The sequence below is a fragment of the Artemia sp. Qi Xiang Cuo genome, chromosome 18 (assembly GCF_049724085.1).
Source record: "Artemia sp. Qi Xiang Cuo chromosome 18, ASM4972408v1, whole genome shotgun sequence".
In the NCBI taxonomy this organism is placed as follows: domain Eukaryota; kingdom Metazoa; phylum Arthropoda; class Branchiopoda; order Anostraca; family Artemiidae; genus Artemia; species Artemia sp. Qi Xiang Cuo.
In genome coordinates this window covers 22606639-22633274 of record NC_142811.1, presented here as the reverse complement: position 1 = coordinate 22633274, position 26636 = coordinate 22606639, and the positions used below count along the sequence as shown (strand labels likewise).

Genomic DNA, 26636 nt, shown 5'->3' with positions numbered 1-26636 from the left:
ACTACTCCCTCTTAATTTATTAACATGCAGTACAATATTTTACTATTATGCCGTTTAGCTACATCTTCCAGATCCTCGGCAATTTCATCCATGGCCTTCACTTCACACCTCCTTAGTCCATATTTTAATACTTTCTCCACTTTCTTTACATTCCTTTTGTTTTCATATAATCTATCACTTAGATAATTCTTGTACAAGTCCTTTCTCCTATCTGTTAAGCATAAGGCTTTTTCACTATTATTCTTAGCTGCAGTTCTAGCTTTCTTCCCTAAGACACCTTCAGCAACTTCACAAATTATTTTTCCAAAATTATACCAACCATCTTCCACATTATCAAATTTCAAACTCTTAAGTTTAGTAAAGTTTCTCTCAAATTCTCATCCTGGAGTCTTCCAACATCATAAGTTCTCGGAAGGTAGTTACCCTTTCGATATTTCAGCTTTAAACTAACCCTTGACACTACTAGATGGTGATCTTTACTTTTAACTTCAATAACAGCACTCCTATATACCCTAGTATCTTGTATTGATCCTGCCGTGTCTTCAGTCTACTATAACATAATCAATAAGGTTTGCTGTCTTACCATCACGTGAATACCATGTTAACTTATGAGCCATTTTATGACCATGCATCGTATTGGTTATAACTAGATTGTTATAACTACAAAATTGCACAAGTCTGTAGCCATTACTGTTTTCTTTTCCTTCACCAAATTTACCCAGGCTAGGATACCATTTATCCTTATTTCTTTCGACCTGGGCGTTAAACTCTCCTAGTAAAAACATCATATTTCTACCTGTAACTGTAAGTAAAATTCATCTGAGTCACTAGTATCTTCGTCAGTCGGTTCTACAGGGGCATATACTACTATAACTGATACCCTGATTTTTTTAGTCATAAAATGAGCAATTAGTATTCTATTATTAATACCTTCCAAGCCCAGTCATAAAAACTACCAATTCAAATACTCTAACTCCGAAGCCTAAAAAAGGATGATAATTCAGATAGGTGTATATCCTTCTACCATATATTTCCAACCTTTATTTTCATTTTTCTTTTGAATGATCAAATAAATCGGAATTCCCTACTTAGCGTGTTCAGTTAAGCGTTCAATCATTATCGAATGAAAGGAAACTTTTAGGGGCGACAGCTTAATGTTAACTTTAATAAATTTTTTTTACATTTAAGTTTGAGTCTCATTTTTCCCTTCAATCAAGGAAACCTTTTTCTTCTAATGTATTCTTGTGTTTTCTGTATACCACTAGAAACATAAAAAAATCTAAATACAAAAAAAACATAAATTCTAAAATAGTATCATAATATCAATCTTGCTTATCATGGAGTTTTCAGTATGTGTAACTCAGCCCCTGTTTAACTCAACCCCATTTAACTAAACTCTACTTAATTAAGCCCCTAGTTAACTCGAGCCCATGAAACCTAACCCCCAGCTAGCTCAATCCAATTCAAGTCAATCCCACTTAAATCAAACTCCGTTATGCTCAACCCCCATTCGAATCAACCCCCAGGCAAATCAAACCTATTCAACTCAATCCTCATGCAAATCAACTCCCATTCAACTCAATCCCCATTCAGCTCAACCCCATGCAATTCAAACTCAGTTTAACTCAACCCCCATGCAAATTATTCTAAATTGAATTCAACCCCATGCAGCCCAGCCCCCGTTTGTACGTGTAGAATGTTAAGCGTTAGACTAGGTTAGATTAAATTGGATGGGGATTGAGTTGCAAGGGAATTAACTCAAAGGGGGTTGTGTTAAATGGAGGAACTAAATTGGGCTGAGATGCACAAGTTTTGAATTGAACAGGATTGAATTAAATGGGGTTGAGTTGAATGGGGTTCAGTTGCATAGGATCTTGAGTTATTGTTGTTGTTGTTGTTGTTGATAGTGCTTCCGGGCTGTTGCCCACTGCACACGTGACATAAACAATATTTTTAAACACTCACAATAACTTAATCTTTCACAACTATATTGAAAGGTTGGCTTAATAGAGGGCAATGTTTGAAGATGACCAGGGCAGGTTCTTGGCTTAGGATTTGTAGGGTGACTGTCACTGTCCTATTTTTATCAGCGGATAAACTGAAAGTCAGTCAGCATTGTAATTACAGTTTGAATTCACACCAAAAGATCTATTACAAACTATTAAATACAAAGGGTAAAATTATATTATTCAAATTAGTTATCTTTACAGAATTTCCCAGTAGTTGCACAGACGATCTTGAGTTATTGGATGAAAGTAGAAAAGCTGCTAAAACGTGCATTTTCTTTAGGAAGCTTGTTTTTATTGGACAACTAAATATTTGGAGGCCTGAGAATTTCCTTAGAATCAGTAATTTATCAGTGATTTGTGGTATTAAACAAATATTTTTACTTAAGTAAAATTATTGATTTTTCTTGATCTAAGAGAAGTTTTATACTAGGCAGCAGATCTGAAAAAAGAAAAAAAGAATGGAGGAGTTATCTCTATAGCAAATTTTCTAACTTTGTTTCCTATAGCTTCTTCTGCTACTTCTGTAAAAATTTATCTAAAACCATTCCCTCCTTATTCTCAATGAGCATATTCCAAACTCTTCAATTTCATTTCTAGCTATTCTTGGAAATTTCCTCTTAAACTCATCTAGATGTATATTAACATAATAACTACCTGATAAACAGTTACTCTTCATAAATTTCAACTTTAGATAATTAAGAGCTCTCCTGGTGTCCTACATCGACTCTGTCAGTCATTGGTCTGAGATTGCAACCTCCCCATTGGGTTGCCTCCTCGTTGTAGTAAAACATATGAAATATGATATATACGCAGTATGAAATAGGTTATATAGAATTTGTTTATGCAGGCAGGAAGGAAAGAGTGCACAGGCAGGGAGTAGGGCTCATGATAGATAAGGAAGCTTCCAAGTTTTGCTTAGGTTTGGAAGGTTTTAACAATAGAATTCTTGTTACTTATTTTATGACTAAAAAGTGCAAGGTATAAGTCATATCAGCATATGCACCTGTAGAACCGATTAATATGATAGTAGTGACTTAAAGGACTTTTACTTACTGTTCCAGGGATTACAGGGATCCCATGTAAAAATATGGTATTCTTACTTGTGGATTTGAATGTCCCTGGTGGTAGAAATAAGGATAGATGGCACCCTAGCCTAGGCATATTTGGCGTAGGAAATAAAAATAGTAACGGTTATAGACTACTGCACTTTCGTAGGTAGAACAATCCAGTTTTAACCCAGCACAGTTTTTGGCCATAAAATGGTCCATAAGTTTATATTGTACTCACATGATTGTAAGATGGCCAACCTTATTCACTAGGCTATGTTAAATCGATGACTGACAGGATCAATACAAGATACTAGGGTAGGCTATATAAGAGTGCTGTTACTGTTGTGAAAAGTAAAGATCACTATTTAATAGTGGCTAGATTAGTGTTCCCAGCCAATTTTGGGCCATGTTCCACATAGGCATTTCTAAAATCCTGATGCCCCCCTTGTGGTACTTAAATTTCGTAATTAAAAATTTTACTTGTATTCACTTAAAGGAAGCATAAAAGGCCATTAACTTGGGATCTTTTTTGGGGGTCGTTCTCTTAGCATATTTTATACTAATGAAGAATATTTTCTGAATATATTTCCTTTTACACAAAGTATGACGTCATTGCAATACTATAATGTATCTCTTTTGCTCTTTAAATGCATTTGAATGTGGTGTCATTGACAACAAAAACGTTTTGTTTCAAAATTAAGGCTCTAAAGTGTGGTCAACCTAAGGGTGCACGTCCTGCCCATGACCCACCAAAATATTGCCATACCCCACTAAAGTGGCTTGCGCCCTAAGTTGGAATTCATGATTCTAGAGTTGATCTAAAGCTGACATTTTAGAAGGGTAACAACCTTTCAGGAAGTTATGATGTTGGTAGACTCCAGGATGAGAATTTGAGAAAAACTTTCCAGGGTAAAGTTGAATATAAACTGGAGATTCTAATATTTGATAATGTAGAAGAAGGATGGAAAAATTTTTGAAAAATAGTTTTTGGAGTACCAGATTATGTCTTAAGGAAAAATTCCAGAAACATAGCTTGGAATAACAGCAAAAACTCTTTAAGGCTGGTAGAAAAGAGGAGGGGTTTGTACAATAAGTATTTGGGGGGGGGCAGATCATATGAGACAAAGAGGATTTATATGAGACAAAGTTCGTCACAATTTGAAAGTGAAGGCCGATTTATTTTGCGAGGAAGAGTTAAAGACAGTAATAAAGGGATGAAAATGTCCTAAGCCTCACGTGCTGATGATGTGGTAATTGAGTTTTTGTAATATGGCGTTGTGAGATAAATTACGGAAAATTCTGAACATCATTCTGAAAAAAAACAAAATACCTAGAGATTTTAGGAAATCTTTAGCTAACCCCCCTTTATGAGAAAAAAGATAAGAGTAAGTGTAGTAATTATAGGTAGATCAGCTTGATCTTCATAGGAAGCAAATTATTTTGTATAGTGATACTTTTAGACTTATAGATGTTGTTGATAAAGTTTTAAGAGAAGAACAGTGTGGTTTTAGGAAGGGGAGAGGAGGTGCCGACCAAATTTTCACTCTTAGATTAATAATTAATAAGTGCCGCAGTCACCAGACCCTTTTAAACTTCAGTTTTATAGCTTATTAAATAAAAAAACAAGTTTTTTTTAACTGAAAGTAAGGAGCAACATTAAAACTTACGCTAAAGTTTTTATTATTTTCAAAAATAGCGTTGTGAGAAAGAGTCTAACTTTAGAATAAATAGCGAGGCGTTGAGGAGGGGACAGCCCCTTACATATATGGACTAATTTCTGTTCGTTTTAAGTTATAATGTTGCTCCTTACTTTCAGTTAAAAAAAACTTGTTTTTTTTTTATTTAATTTACGAACGTTTTTGAATTAATACAGGTTTTGATTTTGGCTCACCGTACGTGAATATTTAAAACAAAATTTGCATATTAATTTTACTTTTATTTGGTTAAATGGCTTTCTCAAAAGTTGTTAAATTTTATTTACGGACGTTTTTATTAGTAATAAATATACGTAACTTACGAATTAAGTTTTTAACGAACTTCTATATTCAAATATTTTTAATAAGTATATTAGAGGTTTCGCCCCCTAGTCAATACCTCACTCTTTAGGCTAAAGTTCAAATTTTGTTACAATTATTCAAAAATGACCCCTTAATCACAAAGGCCGTTAATTAGAATAAATAGCTCTTACGAAAGTACTAAAAAATCTTTGGCTTAAAGAGCGAGGTATTGACTAACGGGCGAACCCAATCATGTGCGTAATAATCTTTGTTCGTTTTAAGTTTTGATGTTGCTCCTTACTTTCAGTTGAAAAACTTGTTTGTTTTTGTAATTTAATTTCTGATCGTTTTTTAAATAATACTGGGAAATCCGGCGCCCCCTTCATAGCAATGTACCTTCCCCCATGAAAGCTTTCTCCATGGAAAAATCCTCCCATTTAACCCCCGACCCCCCCCCCCTCTCCACTACCGAAAAAATCCCCCCTGAAAACGTCTGTATACTTCCCAATAACCAATACTATATGTAAACATTGGGCAAAGTTCATAACTTTCAGCCCTCCCCCTTGGGGCTTTTGGAGATTAAGTTATCCTAAAAGACATATTTATTATATTTTCAACCATGCTGAGCAAAATGGCTATCTCAAATTTTTGATCGGGTGACTTTGGAAAAAAATGAGCGTGGGAGGGGCCTAGTTGCCCTCCATTTTTTGTCACTTAAAAAGGGCACTAGAACTTTTAATTTCCGTTTGAATTAGCCCTTCCACGATATACTAGGACCACCGGGTCGATACGATCATCCATGGGAAAAAAAAAAAATAAAAAAATAAAAAATAAACACGCATCCGTGATCTTTCCTCTTGCAAAAACACAAAATTCCACATTTTTGCAGATAGGAGCTTGAAACATCTAGGCCTACAGTCGGGTTCTCTGATACGCTGAATATGATGGTGTGATTTTCATTAAGGTTTTATAACTTTTAGGGGGTGTTTCCTCCTTTTTTTAGAAATTCTGGCAAATTTTCTCGGGCGTGTAACTTTTGATGGGTAAGACTAAACTTGATGAAACTTATATATTTGAAATCAGCATTAAAATCTAATTTTTTTGATGTATGGTATCAAAATTCTGTTTTTTAGAGTTTAGGTTACTATTGAGCCGGGTCGCTCCTTACTTACAGTTTGTTACCACGAACTGTTTGATTATAGGTATTTTTGGGGTCGTTCTCTAAGCATATTTTATACTAATAAAAAATATTTTCTGGATATAATGCCTTTTACACAAAGTATGACGTCATTGCAATACTATCATGTATCTCTTTTGCTCTTTAAATACATTTGAATGTGGTGTCATACACATCAAAAACGTGTTTTTCAGAACTAAGGTTCTAAAGTGCAGTCACATTAAAAACGTTTTGTTTCAAAATTAAGGTTCTGAAGTGTGTTCAGCCTAAGGGTGCACGTCCTGCCCATGACCCACCAAAATATTGCCATACCCCACTGGTGAGGCTTGTGCCCTAAGTTGGAATTCATGATTCTAGAGTTGATCTAAAGCTGATATTTTAGAAGGGTAACAACCTTCCAGGAGGTTATGATGTTGGTAGACTTCAGGATGAGAATTTGAGAAAAACTTTCCAGGGTATGGTTGAATATAAACTGGAGATTCTAATATTTGATAATGTAGAAGAAGGATGGAAAAATTTCAGAAAAATAGTTTTTGGAGTACCAGATTATGTCTTAAGGAAAAATTCCAGAAACATAGCTTGGAATAACAGCAAAAACTCTTTAAGGCTCGTAGAAAAGAGTGGAGGTTTGTACAATAAGTATTTGGGTGACAGATCATATGAGACAAAGAGGATTCTGAGGAAAGTAGAGAAAGGCTTAAAATATGAATCAATGAGGTTGGAAGTGGAGATCATGGAGATTTCGAATATGCGCCCAGAAGGCATAATAGTAAAATATTGTATTGGCATGTTAAAAAATTGAGAGGAGTAGTCAATCTGGACTCGTCGCAGTCAAAGATAGGAACAGGGCCTCAATTAGTAGAAAGGAAAGTTTAAAGAGATATGTGCAGAATATTTTGAGAATGTTTTAACTGTGATAAAGTTACGGGAATTGAAAAAAAAGAAAAAGTTCATGACAATTTGAACGTGAAGGCCGATTTATTTTGCGAGGAAGAGCTAGAGACAGTACTACAGGGATGAAAATATCCTAAGCCTCACATGCTGATGGGGTGGTAATTGAGTTTTTGTAATATGGCGTTTTTGAGATAAATTATGGAAAATTCTGAACATCATTTTTGAAAAAGAAAAATGCCTAGAGATTTAAGGAAAACTTTAACTAACCCCCCTTTATGAGAAAAGAGATAAGAGTAAGTGTGGTAATTATAGGAACATTAGCTTGGTTTTCATAGAAAGCAAATTATTTAGTATAATGATACTTCTAGACTTATAGATGTTGTTGATAAAGTTTTAAGAGAAGAACTGCGTGGTTTTAGGAAGGGGAGAGGAGGTGCTGACCAAATTTTCACTCTTAGATTAATAATTAATAAGTGCCCTAGTCACCAGACCCTTTTAAACTTCAATTTTATATGTAACTAGCAATCATTTAATTTAGTCAAAAGACGTACTTTACTTTACGTAAAAAAACGTCAAAAGACGTGTTTAGATTACTGCTAAGTACAAGAATAACATTGCTGTGGTTCAGACAGGAAATAAGGATAGAAGTTGGTTTTGTATCAAATAAGGAGTTAGGTAAGATTGTGTTCTAACCATGTTTATATAGGTCAATATGAAGCACTTTGTCTTAAAGAGCACGGTCAAAGCTATGGGAGAGCGTGAAATCAAATGCGAATGTCAAAACTCTACTAGACTTAGATTTTGGTTATGACTTGAGTGTCCTAGGCAAAATGTTAGCAAAATGAATGAGTTTCGAGAGGTTTTGAGAATTCAAGGTTTTCTAGGTTTGAGTTCTGGGTTTGAAAATTAATGTTAAGAAGACAAAGTCGCTTCGATTAGGTGAATAGGGAGTGTGAATAGGTAATGGTGAATAAATCAAGTCTATAGTCTCACAGACCTGGGTAGTATTATTGGTAATGATGGTGTATGCAGCGAACATGTTAAAAGTAGAACAGCCAAAGGCCATGGTGTTTTTTGCAGAAGAGAAAAATTTGGAAGAATAGGATGACAAGTCTGCGAACACAGATTAGAATATTGGAAGTTAAAGTGATGGCAGCGGTCAAGCATGGTTCCCAAACGTGGGCGTTTTGAAACAGACGGAAATGAAGATTTGTTAAGGGTTTTCGAAGGGAATTATTTACGATTTTTTGTGTGGTTTGACCCGTTTGACTGGCCATGTTTCAAACAGTAAGTCTATGAAAAACGTGGTTCTATCCTGTTTTGTAGGGCTATAATGAGAAAAATTTTGGCTCTATTCTGTTTTTTAGGGTTATAATGAGAAAAATGTTGACATTGGTAGAAGACGTTTTGCGGATGAAGAATGACAAAGATCGTTCTTTTCGGCCATCCATCTAGGACCAAAAGAGAAGCAGGTCGTCCCCGATATCGGTCAGACAAAGTTTGTAAGATAGAATTTAAATGAAATTGAGACTTCTTAGGAGGGTGTATAGAGGAAAGCTTTGAATAGATTTGCATGAAGGGGGAGCGTGTGCAGCTTTGTTGGCCTCAGGTGGCTCAGTGCTGCTATGAGTTGTTATAGTAATATTTGACACTAATTGAGGAATGGTAATTATTATTTGCATTAACCCAAAAAGTCAATATTACTCACAAAAACTTTTTTAGGGAATTTCAAGTAGAGCCCGAAACTAAAAAATGACAGTGGGTATAAATAAAAAGTATACCATTAGAATCAGGATGGCTGATAGTCTTCAACAAGAGGTTTCTAGCCTCCCTCTATCTAAAAAAGAAGATTGTATGTCTCGGCTTTGGTGGCACTCATATATCCTCTTTTTTCTTTTTTTTTCTTTTTTTAGCGACGCTACCAGAGCACTGGAACATGGTAGAAAGGTGTTTAAGGGCTCATTTTAAAGCTAATTCTTGTATCTAAGTATTTTTTGTAACTTTGTCTTGAATTAAAGTAAAAATAAATTTTTCCTGCAAAGCTTTCTGTCGTTTTCGTATTAACCCTCAGCAATGGTGATGGATCGAAATAAAATGTCCGCCATTGGAATTATAACATTGTCAAAAAACTCTTAACCTTTCAATCCTCTATCTCAGAAATTTAATCGTATCACATTTTCTGTTTAGTGGCATTGATATGTCCCTTGTTTACGTTCTTTTTCTTAGTGGCACGATATACACCAAAAACGGATTGGCCAGGGTACTATATACCCCTATATCTAACAACTTAGGCAGTAAAGCCCGTTATAATAGTTGTACATTTCTATCTTCTATGCCATGATATCTATTGTATAGAACATATACTTACAGAAATAATAAATAAAGCGTTCAAATTAACCATGATTGAGGCTCTTTATCTTTAATGGGGGTTTTCGAACAAAGACCCGGGATGGGGGCTACTTTCTCCCCAGAGTATCATACCCAGGAGTTAACTTAACTAAGTGAATGCTAATTTTAAGCTAAAGGAAATATTCGATTTTTTGGTACCAAAATTTAAAAACATACAAAAAAATTCCTCAAGAAAAACTTGAATTGAAATTGCTAGATGACGTTACTAGGTAAAGGAACAAGAAATGCAAAACTTACAATTGTTACGGATACGTGAACTCCGACGATACTTAAAGCATACCAGGGTTTGACAACATAATATAGGTCACACTCTGACATCCCTCCAAGATTTTTTTGTACTTGTTGCATTCCGAGCGGCATTGCTAAAAGAAGAAGAAGAAGAGTCGAGTGAAAACACACCTTTCCATTTATTTCGTAAAATGGAAAACATACGACTTGGTTTTTCTTTACCAATATATGTGTTTATGTATTTTGTATGTTTTGAACTAGTTACCACAATAAATAATTACAGTTAATAACCGAGCCAAACTGAAAACGAGCAAAAAATTAACATGAGTAGGGCCGACAACCCCCATGCCTTCTTAAGACCAGAATATAATTAGCACTTTACTGAAAGCAGATACATTTAAAATTTGTTCACTTTTTTACTTTAGTAAATAGAAATTTTAAATTTTAAGGAGTAAATATCAGTATACGTATATTAAACTGACCTTCCACGGTCATTTTTTTATTTTTTTTTTAAGTGCAAATTATGCTCTCTTGAGAAGGCATGGGGGGTTGTCAGCCCTACTCATGTTAATTTTTGCTCGTTTTGAGTTTTCTTGGATTTTTATTGTAATCTCTGTTTGTTTTGAGTTTCATTTATTCACTGATGGTGATTTTTGGTAGTTTTACACCTGGTGGGTTATTTGAATTTAGTTCTGCTCATTTTTGGCTTAGTGGAGCTCTTTAATTTCTTTGAAAAACTTGCTTTGTCGAAAGAGTTTTTTTTATATTAGTTTCTAAAAAGGGCAAGAGGGTCTGGTTGTCCTGCGACCACTCTTTAATCCTCCTCCTCAACATTCCTTGAAAGTTTCAACTTGATACCCTGAGCTGTTCCTTAGATATTACTGTCGTTCCCAACGATCCTGCATACAGTATATTTTGATTTTGTTTGACATCCCCCTCAAGATTTTCTAAAAGTTTCACCTTAATACCTTAATCGTTTTTTGACTCAGAATCAACCATGCCCCCTTTTCCCAATAATCAACCTAATATATAAAAAGTGAGCAACTTGTATAGATTACAGCCCTTGCCTCTTGGGAGGCTTTGTCATCCCCAAGGCAGAGTTACTTGACCTTTATAGTATTTGGAACTAGGTGGCCATTCCAAAATTTTGATTAGATGTCTCTGCGGGGCTGCTAAAACGGACATGGGAGGGGGCTGATTGCTCTCCGACCACTTTTCAACATTCTCCCTCAACATGCCCTGAAAGTATCAACTTAATATCAACAACAGCCGCTCTTAAGATATTGTAGATATGCTTTTTTGATAAACTGGATCTACATAGTTTCTTTTGATTCAGTTTAATATAACCATCAACATTCCTCAGATTTTCACACAACCAGAATAAAACATTTACCCTTTTCTTAATGACAAATACTGCATGTAAACCATGGGCAAAATCCATAGTTCCAAGTTATTACCCGGGGGGCTGCTGGGGCATGGCACCCTCAGAGGAAGATTTACAAAACCTTTTGACTGTTTAGAACAAAATTACTTTTTCAAAATTTCGATCATAGTTCAGGAGATCAGGGGAGTGGGCATCTGAAAAGAGAAGGGGGCGGGTTGCCTTCCTATTGCTCTTCAACATCCCCTAACATACCCTGAAAGTTTGAACTTAATACCCTCAATCGCTCCTTCGATATCGCTGATGTTCCTTTTTAGTTACCAGCAAGCACATAGTGCGTTTTGATTGTGTTCGCCATCCCTTTCGATACTTTCTTAAAATGTTACCTTATTCCCATTAAGCCTTTTTGGAGATCCAGGATCAAACACCATAAAACTTCATAGAGTATCATAAAAAACCTCATATGTTAGCAATAGGCAACTTGTATAACTTACAGCTTTACCCTGCGGGCTGTGGTGGGGTCATGTCAACCTTGGAGGCATAGTTATTAGATATAAGGATTATTTTGAACAGGCTGGCTATCTCAAAATTTTGAACGGGTGTATTCGGGGGAAAGGGCCGTGGTAGGGGGGGGGGCTGGTGGCCCTTTGATCACTTTTGACTCTAAAAAGGGGCACTAGTACTTTCAGTTTCCAGTCAAATGAGCCCCCTCCAAAGTTTATGCGGCCACCCCTTTCATATGAAGTGGCCCTGAGAAAACAAAATAAAATATGAAGCCTCATCGCTCCTTACTATAGGCACCACTAGGCCGTTGCCTCTGATATTGAAATTTTAATGGCATTCACATGCGATTTACTGCTCTTGATTTATTTCGGAAAACTGCACCTGATCGCCTCTGTTTGAAATTAAATAAAAAAGGTTTTTCAACTGAAAGTAAGGAGCAATATCAAAGCCTAAAACAAATAGAAATTATTAGTTTAATGAGGGGGTTCGCCCCCTCCTAAATACCTCGCTCTTTACGCTAAAGCTTAACTTTTTGCCCTAATTCTTTGAGGAAGACTCCAGAAACTCAAAGGCCGTGTAATTAGAATAAGAAGCTTTTCTTACACGTTCTTAAATACTTTAGCGTAAAAATCAAGGTATTGAGGAGGTGGCGATCCCCTCATACACGTAATAATTTCTGTTCCTTTTTAAGTTTTGGTGTTGCTCCTAACTTTCGGTCGAAAAACTTGTTTTTTTCAATTTAATCTCTGATCGTTTTTTAGATAATGCTGGAAAATTTGGGGCGCCCACCATGAAAAACTCCTTCCCCCCACAGATAATCCCTCTATAGAAAGTTCCTCCCATGAAAAATCATCTACCAGGAAAATACCCCCAGACAATTTCATTCTCGCTTATAATTCCCCCCTGCCCAAAAAAAATATCTTGTGGAAGATTCCGGCTGATAAATTTTTCTTAGCAAACATTCATTCGAAAAAGACTTTAATTTCTGGTTATTTTTCAAATCATGCCGGAAACCTCCCCTCCGTGGAAATTTTTTCCTGCAAATCCCTACCCCCTAGTAAGAAGTTGCTCCTGGCAGAAAATTCCTCCTGGAGAGTCTATTCCTAAAAAAAAAAAACATAGAGAATTTTTCTTGTGAAAAATCCTCCCCCCTACATGAAGATCCTCTAGACAATTACAACCCGGGGAAATTTTCCCCGGACCTCTTAACATCTCCACGTGTAAAATTGAGTCGCGAAAGAGAAAGTAAGACAAATAAAAAGGATTTTATATAGGAATTCTGGAAAATTTCCCCAGTGTAAAATTTCCCCTGGAAAGTCCATCTTCCGAAAACTTTCCTCATCATGGAAAGTTCTCCCCGTGGAAAATCCCCCTTGCAGAAAATTCACTGCCCCCCTCCCCCAAAAAAGAAAACATCTTTATATTTCCCAATGGCAAATACTATATGTAAAAAATGGGCAAATTTCATCACTTACAGACCTCACCACAAGGGATATGAGGGGGGGGGGTCATGATATCCCCAAAGGTGTAGTTACTGCACATTTCAACTATGTTGAACAAAATGGGCAAATTTTCCAATAAGATTCCAAAATATAGTCGTTTAACAAGATAAAAAAACTCAAAAAGAAGAAAAAACGAGAATATTTACAGCCAGTGAAAATGAAAATGCAGTACACGTCGTTTCTTAAGCCTAAGACATAATTAGCGTTTTTTACCCGGCGTTTTTTTTACCGAGGTTTTTGTTCTTACCAACCGTTTTTTAGAGATTAGGATAGCATTGCAACGAAAACACGGGGCCCTAAAAAAAAAAAAAGCACGGTAAAACAAACGTCGATGGTAGCATTGTCGTTGTCATGTCACTACAATAAAGGAGCAGCAAAATAAACGATTGTTTATTTTAATGCCTACTCCGAGATGGTGGCCTATGAAACTAAATGGAAGCGCGCAGTGCACACACTCGGCGTTTTTTCTTCCCGCTGACGACTGCTGATGGGAGAGTGTGTTAGCAGGGGGTATGTCATAAAAAAAATTAAATTGGAAGTCATAAATGAGCTCCTTTTCCTTTGAAGGACAACTGTCCCTTTAAAAAAGGGTCCCTTTTTAAAAAAAAAAAAATTACTAGATAATTTGATTAGGAAGTGCCCAGAATTTAAATGAAGTTGGATCAGGAGGCTGGACACAAATTAGCCCCTGCCTTGGAAGCTAAACAAATAAACGACTATTTATTTTAAACAAAAACAAAATATGTTAATCCAGTTTATGTGCCCTAGACTAAATACTACTTTAGCAAAATTTGAATTCATTTACATTAAAAAAATTTTTACCTACTGGTTTTTTAAAATAGTTTCTATTTTAACTGCTCCCCTCCCCGATACGGTTATAGGGGGCATACGATTATAGGGGACATACAATGTATTTTTTAATGTGTAGGGGGAGGATTTGTTGTTTTTTCAATTTGCTTCTTCTTCGATCGACAGTGAAATAACGTCAATACTAGAAGCTCTTGTCTATTAAAGCCATTAAATAAATAAAAAAGTTTTTTCAACTGAAAGTAAGGAGCAGCATCAAAACCTAAAACGAACATAAATTATTAATTATATGGGGTGGGATCCCCCTTCTCAATACCTAGCTCTGTACGCAAAAGTTTTTCTGAACTTTTAAAAAGGTTTATTATTCTATTTCGGCCGTTGTTTTTCCGGAGTCATTTTTAAAGAATCGGGACAAAAAGCCAAAGTTTAGTGTAAAGAGTGAGGTATTGAGAAGGTAATCCCATTATATCATTAATGATTTCTGTTCGTTTTAGGTTTTGATGTTGCTCCTTACATTCAGTTGAAAAAAAAACTTAATTTATTTAATTTCTGATCGTTTTTAAGTAATGCCGGGATATCCGGCTACCCTTCCATAGAAAATTCCTTCTCCCGGTAGATAATACCTCCATGAAAATTTAATTCCACGTAAAATCCCCGTTCCCAGCCTGGGAAATCCTCCCAGACAATTTCATTCCCGGAAATCCCCTCCTCTTTGGAGAGGTTTCCTCTCAAAAACCCCACCACTTAGTAGAAAATTCCCTATAAAGAATTAATCCCGTGAAAAATCCCTCCTCCCACGGAAAGAGGCTCTAGACAACTCCAACCCGGTAAAAATTTCCCACCAGACAATTCCCCTTAACATCTCCACGTGTAAAATTTAGTCGTCAAAGAGAAAAGTAAGACTAACAAAAAGAAATTCGCATAGGAATTCTGGCAAATTCCTCGGAAAGTTCATCCCTCGGAAACTTCCTTCCCTATGAAAATTATCTCCGTGGAAAATCTTCCAGCAAAAAATTCCCCCTCCCCTCCACCCAAAAAATTTATGCATGCTTCCCAATAACAAATACTATACGTAAACAATGGGCAAATTTTATAACTTAAAGACCTTACCGTAGGGGCTGTGGGGGGGGGGGGGTCATGATATCCTCAAATGTATAGTTACTGGAATTTAACTACGTTGAACAAAATGGGTAAATTTTCCAATAAGATTTTGAGGGAAAAAGAGGGATGGGAGTTGCCCTCCAATTTTTTTAGCCACTTAAAAAGGGCACTAGAACTTTTAATTTCCATATGAATGAGCCCATATTCTAGGAATGTTGGTTCGATGCAATCACCCCTGGGGAGAACAAATAAATAAACAAACAAATAAACACGAATCCGTGATCTTTCTTCTGGCAAAAAATACAAAATTCCACATTTTTGCAGATGGGAGCTTGGAACTTTTACTCTGGGGTTTTCGGATACGCAGAATCTGACGATGTGATTTTCATTAAGATTCCTTGACTTTTAGGGTGTATTTCACCCTTTTTTGAAAATCAGGAAAATTTTCTCAGGCTCGTAGCTTTTGATGGATAACATTAAACTTAATGAATTATGTGCTTGAAATCAGAATAACAAGCCAATTCTTTTGATATATCTATTGATATTAAAATTGCAATTTCAAGAGTTTCAGTTACTATTGAGCCGTGTCGCTCCTTACTTAGTGTTCGTTACCACGAACTGTTTGATACAGAACGCAGTGAATGAATTAAAATCTTGTTGCACGGTTTCAGATCTATTTATAATCTATCAGATCTGTTATGACCAACTGATGTTACAACCAGGGTTGGCACCACAGTCAGTTGCTAGAGTGCTACAATTGCTCAAATTTGCGTGCTACACAGGGATTTTCGGTGCTTCAATCAATAAAATGATTTGCCAAAAAATTTTGCCACGATACGCACAAGATCAGTTTAAGTGTACTATATTTGTTTTCATATCAATTTTTTAATCTTTTTAATGTAAGAGAGTAAGTAATGTATCCTGAGCTGATCAGAGCCCTGAATAGGAAACGAAGGCGCATATCCCAAATTTACGTGTATTTAGATTATTGTCATTGTATAAGAAATGTTGACACAAATATATTGATGTGAGACAAGTCATACAATTGCACTTTGTATGTCTAAGGCGCGTCCGGGCTATTTTTTCTGGAAAAATGATAAAGAAAAATGGAAGCAGGGAAAGCAGTCTAGACTTGCCGTTTCTTTCTCCAAAAAGGGTCTAAACAAGTTTAACAGCTATCTGCATCAAATCTGTTAATTTCTGAGCCAAAACCTATAATGAACAATTTTAAAGCCTCGGCTAGACATTTTTCCTTTTTCTGTTCTAAATCACACTAAAAGAACTATTTTCTTTATCGTGTATTGTCTCTGATTGTCTCCTTTTTCTGGCAATTTTTCCAGAAAAGCAAGCGGATGGTCTGGACGCACTATTATACGAAATTTATTTTTATAGTTTCTGGCGGAAGATCCAAATACGGTAGCAAGGATTAGCTGCGGTTTTGCTTGCTTCTCGTTTCTTTTTCTTTCTTTCTTTTTCTTATTTTGCTAATTTGAGGAGCTTGCAGCGAACAAAGCTCGGTTTTCATGATGCATGAAAACCAAGCTTTTTAAAGTGCATTCCCCCTCAGCATGTCCTGAGAGTTTTAACTTAATGATCTAACTAACTAACATCTTTTGAAGGATTGAGACCAACATCACCATCTTGCTTGACTTAATGACATTTTATTTTAAAACACCATTATTTTAAATGAAACTCTAATATCTGTTTTGAAAATAGAAAAAATTCTCTGTTCCTGACTGCCTGAGATCCAAGTAGTGACCTTAAAACACCATTTCAATTTCTCTTATTATTAATATTAAAAAAATACAGTTTTTCCGAGGGAAGTAAAGAGCGAAGTTGAAACTTAAAACGACAAAAATTATTACTTCGCAGCTTATGTGACATATATCAATAAAACTAATGCAAATAAATCAACTGGTGATATTCCCCTATGTTTGTAGGATTACAGAAAACTAGCGCGTAACTGAAAACACAAAACAATAGGCCTGTAGGAATTTTGGTACGGTAAAAGTAAATCTTTAAGGACACTTTAAACAGTAAAAAAGTATTTTTAGATTTTTTTTTTTTTTTTTTTTTTTTTTTTTTTTTTTTTTAATTTGGCATCACTTCTGCACAGTAAGCTCAGTTCAATGATTGACTGTTGTTTTAGATCTGAAAAGGACATTTTATGATTATTTTGTAGACAAGTTTGAAGTGAAGTAATCTTATTAGTATTAGGACTACAAACTCGCTTTAGAATTTGTATCACAACTTAAAATCCTCCGTTTTATAGAGAGAAATAATAAGCCTGCATAACTCAAGTATCCACTAAAACAGGTCAGTTTTTTTAGTACATCTTTACCTTTTTTTATTACTATACGGCTAGTTTTTCAGTTTTCTGAAAACTTGATTTGGGAAAATTTGCTCCTACTTTGACCCCCCTCCACAGGATTTTGACAAGAATACGCCATTCGTTGAAGCATGGATTTAGAGATCTACTCAGAATGTCGTTGCAAACCATGAACTGGATAACCTCTATTCCCTTTTGAATCAAAATGCTTGACCTCCTGGTCAAGCATTAATTGCTTGACTTCCTGGGGCATGCTTTAAAAAATGAGTGCATCACATTTACAAAAACAGTGGAATTATCTGAAAATGATCGTATAGACGGGAGAAAACCGTAATTGAAAAAAAAAACACCCAAGCAAGAATCGAACGCAAGACACTCTCTATTTCGAAGTCGAACGCTTTACCAACAGAACCACGTGTCTAATAATGTGATTTGATATGTTAGTGATTGTACCTCAAATGCGTAGCTTTTTAAGAGGGCTTAGAGGAGGAATATACGAGAGGTGTTCTTGCAAACCTTCAATTACGGGTTTTAGACAATAATTGTTACAATGACGATTTCGTTTTATGCTTCCAAGCTTTTCTACTTAAGAAGTGACATCAAAAGTATTGTTCTTAGTGCTATATCACACTTGCGGATGGTAGAATTGATAAACATCACGTAGATAATTATGAGCAATAGTTTTCAAATGAGCCATTAAACGTCACTCTAGAAGGTACTGGCAGCCCACTAACCCCAGCTTTTCCACTTGAGGCATGGCACCAAAAGTGCCGTTTTGGCACTTATGGATGGAAAAACTGATTAAAACCACGTAAATATGAGCAGTAGATTTCAAATTAGCCATGAAACGTCTCTCCAAGAAGTTCTGGCAGCCAACTAGCCCCTAGCTTTTCCACTTGAGACATGGTATTAATAGTGCCATTTTTAGTGAGATTTGGCCCTTGCAGGTGGTAGAATTCATAAAGGAAACGCAGATATAATACATAGCTTTTATTTGAGCAATTAAACATCTGATATTTGTGTAGCCTGCTAGCCCCACCCCTTGAGAAGTGGCACAGAATGTGCCATTTTGTGCGAGATGGTACTTACAGATAGTGGAATTTTTGACAATCACGTAGATGTGAAAAATAACTTTTGAATGAACTATAAAGCATCTCTATATGGTGTTCTGGTAAACTGCTAGCCCTAAAAAAAAAAAAAAAAAAAAAAAAAAAAAAAAAAACAGAGGACAAATCAGTGCTACCCATGCAAAAAAGTGATTCTCCGCGTTATTCAAAGTTGGGGACTGTAATTTCCCTGGACAAAATTTTTGACTATGCTGATTCCAATAGTACACTTTTCATATTGATCTGACGCCATTCTCGAGGGGTTTCAGGCTTTTTTTCGAAATCACTATAAACTTCTTTTCGCAATAAACTTTTATTTTTAGAATGAACGGAAATAATAGTTACTATTCCTGAATCAGTGTCAGATGGCATTTTTTTCACTAGGCAGTTTTTACCAAACGTGTTTTTTAACTTTTGTTTACTATGGCCTGTTGTTCGCTCTTTATTAGGTTACAGCTAACGCTGTAACCAAGATCCAGAGATTTGGAAAACTAACCTTGGGCTAGACCTATAGGTTTTTACAAATGTACACACCTTTGTAGTGCTATGTAGATCTCTTGTAACTCAAAAGAAACAATAAACCTTTTTATTGTTTCTCGCAGATCAACAGCTTATAGTACTCACAATATCTTCCCAGGGCGTTACTTTTGACCAACGAATACCTTCCTCTAACAGAATTTTCTTTTAGGACCCATATCTCGTTATTTCAAATTTTGCGCGAACCTTTCGAAACGATTGCCTTCTTTCGAACTCGACATTATTTCTTTCAAGACAGGAAGAAAGGAATGTAGCACGAGAGTACTACAATTTGTTAATCAGAGGCAACGATATAGTGTTGCCTATAGTAAAGGCCATACGGCTCCAATATTTTATTATTTATTTATTTATTATTTGTTTTTCCCAGAGGCACTTCATATGGAAGGGGTCGTCGTAAAAACTTCAAGGGGCGCTCATTCGATTGGAAATCGAGAGAGTTTTAGTAGCCTTTTTAAGGGTCAAAAGTAATTGGACGGCAACAACACCCCTTCCACGCCTACCATTTCCCAAAACACATCCAATCAAAATTTTGAGATAGCCATTTTGTTTTTTCCTTCTTCGTATCGAAGAAGTTGTCCAATCAAAATTTTGAGATATTCATTTTGTTCAGCGTAGTCGAAAGTTCTGGAAATTAGGTCTTTTAGGATGATAACCCCCTCAGAGCCCTCAGTACAAGGGTTGTAAGTTATGGCCTGGGGGCATAAAAGGTTTATATAGAAAGCTGTTGTAGAAATTTAAAAAAGGGCTCATTTGATTGGAAATTGAAATTGCCCTTTTTTATAGTCGAAAGTGAGAGGAGAGCAACTAACCCCCCCCTCTCACGCCCACCATTTCCCCAAACACATTCAATCAAAGTTTAGAGATAGACATTTTGTTCAACGTAGTTAAAAGTTCTGGAAATTATGTACTTGAGGATGACATACCCTCCCAGATCCCCCAGAGCAAAGTTATGCTCTGGGGGCATATAAGGTTTTTTATAGATAGAGTTGTCGTAAAAAATTCAAAAGGGGCTCATTCAATTGGAAATTGAAAGGGCTAGTGCCTTTTTTAATAGTTGAAAGTGATTGGAGGCTAAATAACCCCCCTCTCAAGCCCACCATTCCCCCAAACACATCCAATCAAAATTTTCAGATAGCCATTTTGTTCAATGTTGAAGAAAGTTCTGGAAATTAGGTCTTTGGGGATGACACCCGCCCCCCCCCTCCCCCCAGCCCTCAGGGCAGGGGTTGTAAGTAATGCCCTGGGGGCATATAAGGATTTTATTGAAAGCGCTGTCGTAGAAACTTCAAAAGGACTCATTTTATTGGAAATTTAAAGGGCTAGTGCCTTTTTTAATAGTTGAAAGAGATTGGAGAGCGACTAGCGCCCTTCTCACGCCCACCATTTCCCCAAACACATCCAATCAAAATTTTGAGATAGCCATTTTGTTTAACGTAGTGGAAAGTTCTTTTTTTATAGTAAAGATCGATGTGGGTATAATGTATTATTTTTTTGTTGTTGTTGTTGTTTAGACCAGGGCACTTTGTATTGTAGGAGTTGTCGTAGGAACTTCGGAAAGGGCTCGTTCGATTGAAAATAGAAAAGGCTGATGCCCTTTTTAATAGTCAAAAGTGATTGGAGGGAAACCAATCCCCCTCCCATGCCCACCCTCCAATTTCCCTTTATGTTTAAAAAGCAAATGTTGCCATAAGATTAAATCAAAATGCACTGTGTTAATGTTAATTACCAATAAGGCATCTCAGCATTATCCCAAGAAAGACTGAGGGTATTATGTTCAAACTTTTGGGGCTATTTCTGCTCTTAAAATTTAACCAAATCAAAATAGCGTAAGTGTATCCAAGCTATCAAAGAAAGTAAACAGATTTTTTTGCGAAGGGTATCAAGTTTTCCATTTTGGTTCAACTAAAGGAGGTATGAAACTAAATTAAACATTACTATTTGTGTCCAGATTTTGAAAAGGGTATATGTTGATAAAAATTGCTGAAAATTTTTTTCCAGCATACAAATAGCAGGCTAAACTATAAATTCTGAAAAAAACGAAAAGATTTAAAGTATTATTTTCTTTTTCCCTGAAAAGACTATGTCCATATAAAACGAACATATATTAATTAAAAAAACTCTTTCCACAAAATAAGTTTTTCAAAGGAAATTAAACAACTCCATGATACAAAAAATGAGCAAAAATAAAATCAAATAATCTACCAAGCGTGAAAATACCACAAATCATCATCGATAAGTAAATGAAACCAAAAACGAACAGAAATTAAAATAAATAACCGAGTCAAACTCAAAACGAGCAGAAATTCACACAAGTTGGGCTCAAAACCCCTATGCCTTCCCAAGGCCTGAACATAATTTGCACTTTACTGAAAAAATACAAATGAATGTGCATTGTCAGTTTAACGTATATATACTAATATTTAGTAATTACAATGCTAATATTATTTGATTTATTAAAGTTATAAGAGTAAAAACATTTATATTTTTTTCAGTAAAGTGCAAATTATGTTTTGGCCTTCGAAAGGCATAGGGGTTTTGAGCCCAACTTATGTTAATTTCTGCTCGTTTTGAGTTTGACTCGGTTATTTATTGTAATTTCTGTTCGTTTCGGGTTTCATTTATTTATCGATGCTGATTTGTGGTAGTTTCACGCTTGGTAGATTATTTTATTTTATTTTTACTCATTTTTTGTTCATTGGAGTTCTTTACTTTCCTTTGAAAAACTTATTTTGTGGAAAATTTTTTTTTAATTAATATCATTATATATCACATATTCAGTTTGATGTTGTTTATACTTTCCAAGACTGTTCAAGACACAAAAAGTTTTTAGTAAAGCGCCAATGACACAGTAGGTTTTAGACTTTTACAGTGAGAGAAGGAGGCGATACCCAAACCCTTATTCGTAGTGATTTTTGTTTGTCAAGCTTGATTTGCATATTCAATTTAAATTTCACTCATTTTAAGATTTACTTATTCATTTACCTTAATATCTATTGTATGTTAGTTTGCATTGATTCTTTATTTAATTTCTGTTCGTTTTAAGTTTCATTTATACTTCAATAAGCAAAAACTTTTTTTCGTTTTAAGCTTGATTTTCATATTCAACCTAAGCATCACTCGCTTTAAGATCTATTTATTCATTTATATTATTACTTGTTGTCTGTTTTTTCCTATGATTTTTTATTTAATTTCTGTTGGTTTTGGGTTTCATTTATTCTTTAATAGTAATTTCTGGTCGTTTTGAGTTTGAATTTGAACAGGTATATGTATCTGCTGAGCTTAAGTTTAAAATGGCCTATACTTTTATTTGAAAAACTTATTTTTCCGAATTTTTTTTTTTTTAAATTAATTTAAGAGAAAAGTCCGGCATTCAATTCATTGTAGCATGTCCAATGTGAAACACATTATGAATCAGTGCTACACATGGCACCTCACTATTAAATAAAAAAAACAAGTTTTTCAACTGAAAGTAAGGAGCAATATTAAAATGAACAGAAATTATTACGTATATGAGGGGGCTACCCACTCCTCAACACCTCGCTCTTTACGCTAAAGTTTTTTAGTACTTTTAAAAAAGCGTCTTATTGTTCTAATTAAACGATCCTTGTGTTTCAGGAGTCATTCTTAAGAAATTAGGACAAAATTCAAACTTTAGCGTAAAGAGTGGGGTTTTGAAAAGAGGGCAACCCCCTTTGTATACGTAATAGGTTCTGTTTATTTTACGTTTTAACGACGCTACTTATTTTCAGTTCAGAAACTTGTTTTTTTATTTACTTACTTGTCGTTTTTTAAATAATGCAAGGAAATCTGACATGACCTCCGCGGAGAAAATTCCTCTACACAGAAATATCCTCTAGGCAATTCAATTCCAGTGAAAATTTACCCTGGATAATTACTCTTAACCACTCCGCGCGTAAAATTGAGACGGGAAAGAGAAAAAAAGACATGAAAAAAGAACTTTGTATAAGAATTCTGGCAAATTCCCCCAGTGTATAATTTTTCCTGGCAAGTTAACTCCTTGGAAATTTTCCTCCCCATGGAAATTTCCCTCTTAGGAAAACTCCCAGCAGAAAATGTGTCCCTCCCCACCCTAAAATGTGTGAATACATCCAAATAACAAGTACTATGCGGAAACAATGGGCAAATTAATAATTTAAAGACCTTTTCCCTGGGGCGGTGGGGGGGGGGTCATGTTATACCCAAAGGCATAGTTATTGGGCCTTTCAACTATGATGAACAAAATGGTTATCTCAAAATTTTGATCAGACGATTTTGGGAAAAATGGGAGAGGGAAGGGGCCTAGTTCCCCTCCATTTTATTTGGTTACTTAAAAAGGGCACTAGAACTTTTAATTTCCGTTTGAATGCGCCCTCTCCCAGTATTCTAGAACCACTGGGTCAATAAGATCACCCCTGGGAAAGAAACAACAAACAAACAAACACGCATCAGTGATCTTTCTTCTGGCAAAAAAATATAAAATTCCACATTTTTGCAGATAGAAACCTCTACAATAGGTTTCTCTGATACGCTGAATCTGATGGTGTGATTTTCTTTGAGATCACTTGAATTTTTGGGGTGTTTCCCCCTATTTTTGGTAATCTTCTTAGGCTCGAAATCTTTGATAGGTAAGACTTAACTTAATGAAATTTATATATTTGAAATCAGCATAAAAAGGTGATTCTTTTGATATCAAAATATCGATTTTTAGAGTTTTGGTTACTATTGAGCCAGGTAGCTCTTTACTTATAGTTTGTTACCACGAACTGTTTGATTTAGTTAAGGTCTCATCAGAACTAGCTGAATCCTTCTAAATTATTCACCTGAAGTGCTTAAATATTTAACTCTTAAATTCTTCATTTAAAACATGAACAATAGATTTATAAATAAGATTTTAAGTATATTGGATAGACAAGTTTCATTATTGTATTAAGCCAACAAAAAACTGTGTCAAATCTAATATTAGTCTCAAAAATTTTTTCTTAAAATTTGTGAAACATTTATCAATAAAACTATATTGTTATTTTGGGTAAAATTAGTCAAAACAGGACATTAAATGTGAGAAACTATTTCAATTTTGCCAGACAATGCCCTTTCTGGAGCTGTTAGTTTTGTCCGCAGAAAATTTTCAAGTGCCAATTTTAAACGAGGATAAAATGGTCCATGGGAATGTTTAGAAGAGGAGGGGGGGTATAGGCATTATTTAATTACTTGATAGAACATATTATATGTTACATTACACCTTCCGTTGCAATGAGCATCGTCGGTATTAAGTGAGCTTTGTACTACCCTAAGATTTCAAAATTAAGAAACAAAAAAAGATCTTAGAAAATAAAGGTTCTCAGGTATACAAGACCTAATATGGATCTAAAGGGCAAAACAAATTTTTATGTCATTGGTGTTTTAGACTTTCTTAAATTACCAAAACTCCCGTATGCCTTCATTTCAATCAGGTTAATGGGACATATACACACCTGTTTTTGCAAATAAGAATCGAAGATATTTCTTTCATTGTCTTTTAAACAATTTTCAAGACATCTTTGTTTTGTTTTTGGCAAAAATTATTATGCGTGTCATTACAGTAATAAGCGAGTGTCATAACGAGTAATTAGACTTGCTTATGCATTTCAACCAGTAAAAACTGCAAATTACGAAACCCCCATGCAACAGCAGGATGCTTCTCAAAAACTAAATTTTAAGTTCCCTCTTTGGTAAGTCGACATTGCGACAAACCAAAGATTTATCCCAACCCAAATATGAAAAAGCAGTTCAAATGTGACCTTTGGGCTCCTGGGATTATTGGCAAATACAATGCAGAAGGGTAATATTTAATTATTTATGTCAGTAACCTCTCATATTTTTCAAGAAACTATTGGAAAGCCGAAACTTCAAGAAGATATTTTAAATAGAAAATACGAGCTTTCAGGACCATAGAATACTCTTGGACCTTCCTTAAATCTTGGCCAGTTGACGATCCAAATGTAAGATGAGTCTGAATACAGGAAACTGGCCGAGAAATCACGTTGTATGTGATTTCTATTGCACGAATCACGTATCAGTAGTAATGCATCTATTGATGGAAAAGGGACAATGAAGGGGACAAGAAACCTACAAGGCCAGGAGACATGGATATGTGTGCAGTTTGAACGGTACACGCCTTACCATGGACAGTCACCTATTACTACAGACGGTACATACCTTACCAGACGGGTTTCTGAGGCAACACCCATTTTTTGGGGCCTATCATACAGGTATAGGGAATTATACAAGAATATACTGTACTAATCCTATACATGGGATATGGAGTTGTGTGTAGTTCAACCGGTGTATTGGCTTACCAAGGGTAGTAACATATTACTAAATACGGTACACTCTTTACATGGTTCATTCATTTATTACTAGGACATGTTTTTTTCTTGGTTAAACAGTCGGAATTAAACTTCGTCACTTTATGCATTAAAAAGTTTAATATACTTTACGGTAAAAAATAACGGTTTCAGTCATAGGATAAGAAAATCATGTTTTATCGTATAAATAATGTTTTTTACTAAAGATACATCCAAGCCGCACTTGTTTCTGACTAAAAAATTGTCAAACACAAATAACCTCTAGGCTGAAGGTACCTTGCATCATGTCTAGAATTGATTGGCATATGGTGTTAAATCATTTACCAAAAAAATAACTCTATTTGTGAAAAAGGGTATAGTATTTGCGAATTGGAGTAAATGAATGATATTAATTGATGATTGAATAATGGTGGTGAGAATAATCTTAATTGGTGATTGGATTGTATGCAGGTGGTAAAAAAGGGTTAAACTGATTATTAGTTAAGGTAAACCCGAAGGGGTTGTCAACTCATAGGGAATTTATTATAAATTGGGAATAGCACCAATCTATGGAAATGATTGACGATTATAAAATGACCTTATGAGTTGACCTAGCTTTACTTCTCCGACTTATTCTGCATAACACACAAGTACCGTTTTAACAGTGTTGTCATTAAAAAATATCCTCTACCATTCTAGTATTCTAAAAAGTTGATGATAATAGAGATGTAGATCGCAAGGGCAGAATTTGAACAAAGAAATACAGAACAATCCTTAGAAATCCTTGCAAATCAAGTAGTGAGACGATTATGAGTATGAACCGTCAAGGGTCGTAAGCACCAATGACCCTAACCCCCAAGGACCTCAACCTCCAAAGGTCCCCATACCCCAGCCTCCAAGGGGCCCCCTCCCCTAACTTTTTGGTCCCCTCCCCCCATTTTTTTTTTACTTTTTTTGAAGTTTTTTTTTAACTTTTTTTATTATTTTTTAACATGCTATTTTTTCAACTTTTTTTACATCTCTTAGAATGACATGTAACATGCTTAACAAATAAAGAAGTCACATTTAATATTTTTAAAATTCAAAATGAGAATGATATAGAAATGTTAGTCATGACTTTCAATATTAGAAAAATATTGTTTGTAGTAGCACTTTTTTTTAATAAAAATTTTTCTGGACTTCGAAATTATTCAACTTTTTTTTTATCGACATCATTTGTCGGATACGTCGGATAAAATTGACAAAATCTTATATTAGAATGAATAAATTCTTTATCAACATCT

General features: G+C 35.2%; 1 protein-coding gene across 1 annotated transcript in view; it reads right to left on the bottom strand.

The window, feature by feature from the left end:
* The window catches only part of LOC148941332 (octopamine receptor beta-2R-like), a 219701-nt gene that overhangs the window by 60627 nt on the left and 132438 nt on the right, over window positions 1-26636 (bottom strand). The window contains exon 3 of the mRNA XM_089104149.1: window positions 9773-9897. Within this exon, the coding sequence (XP_088960275.1) occupies window positions 9773-9897 (125 nt within the window). The remainder of the gene's footprint in view (window positions 1-9772; window positions 9898-26636) is intronic.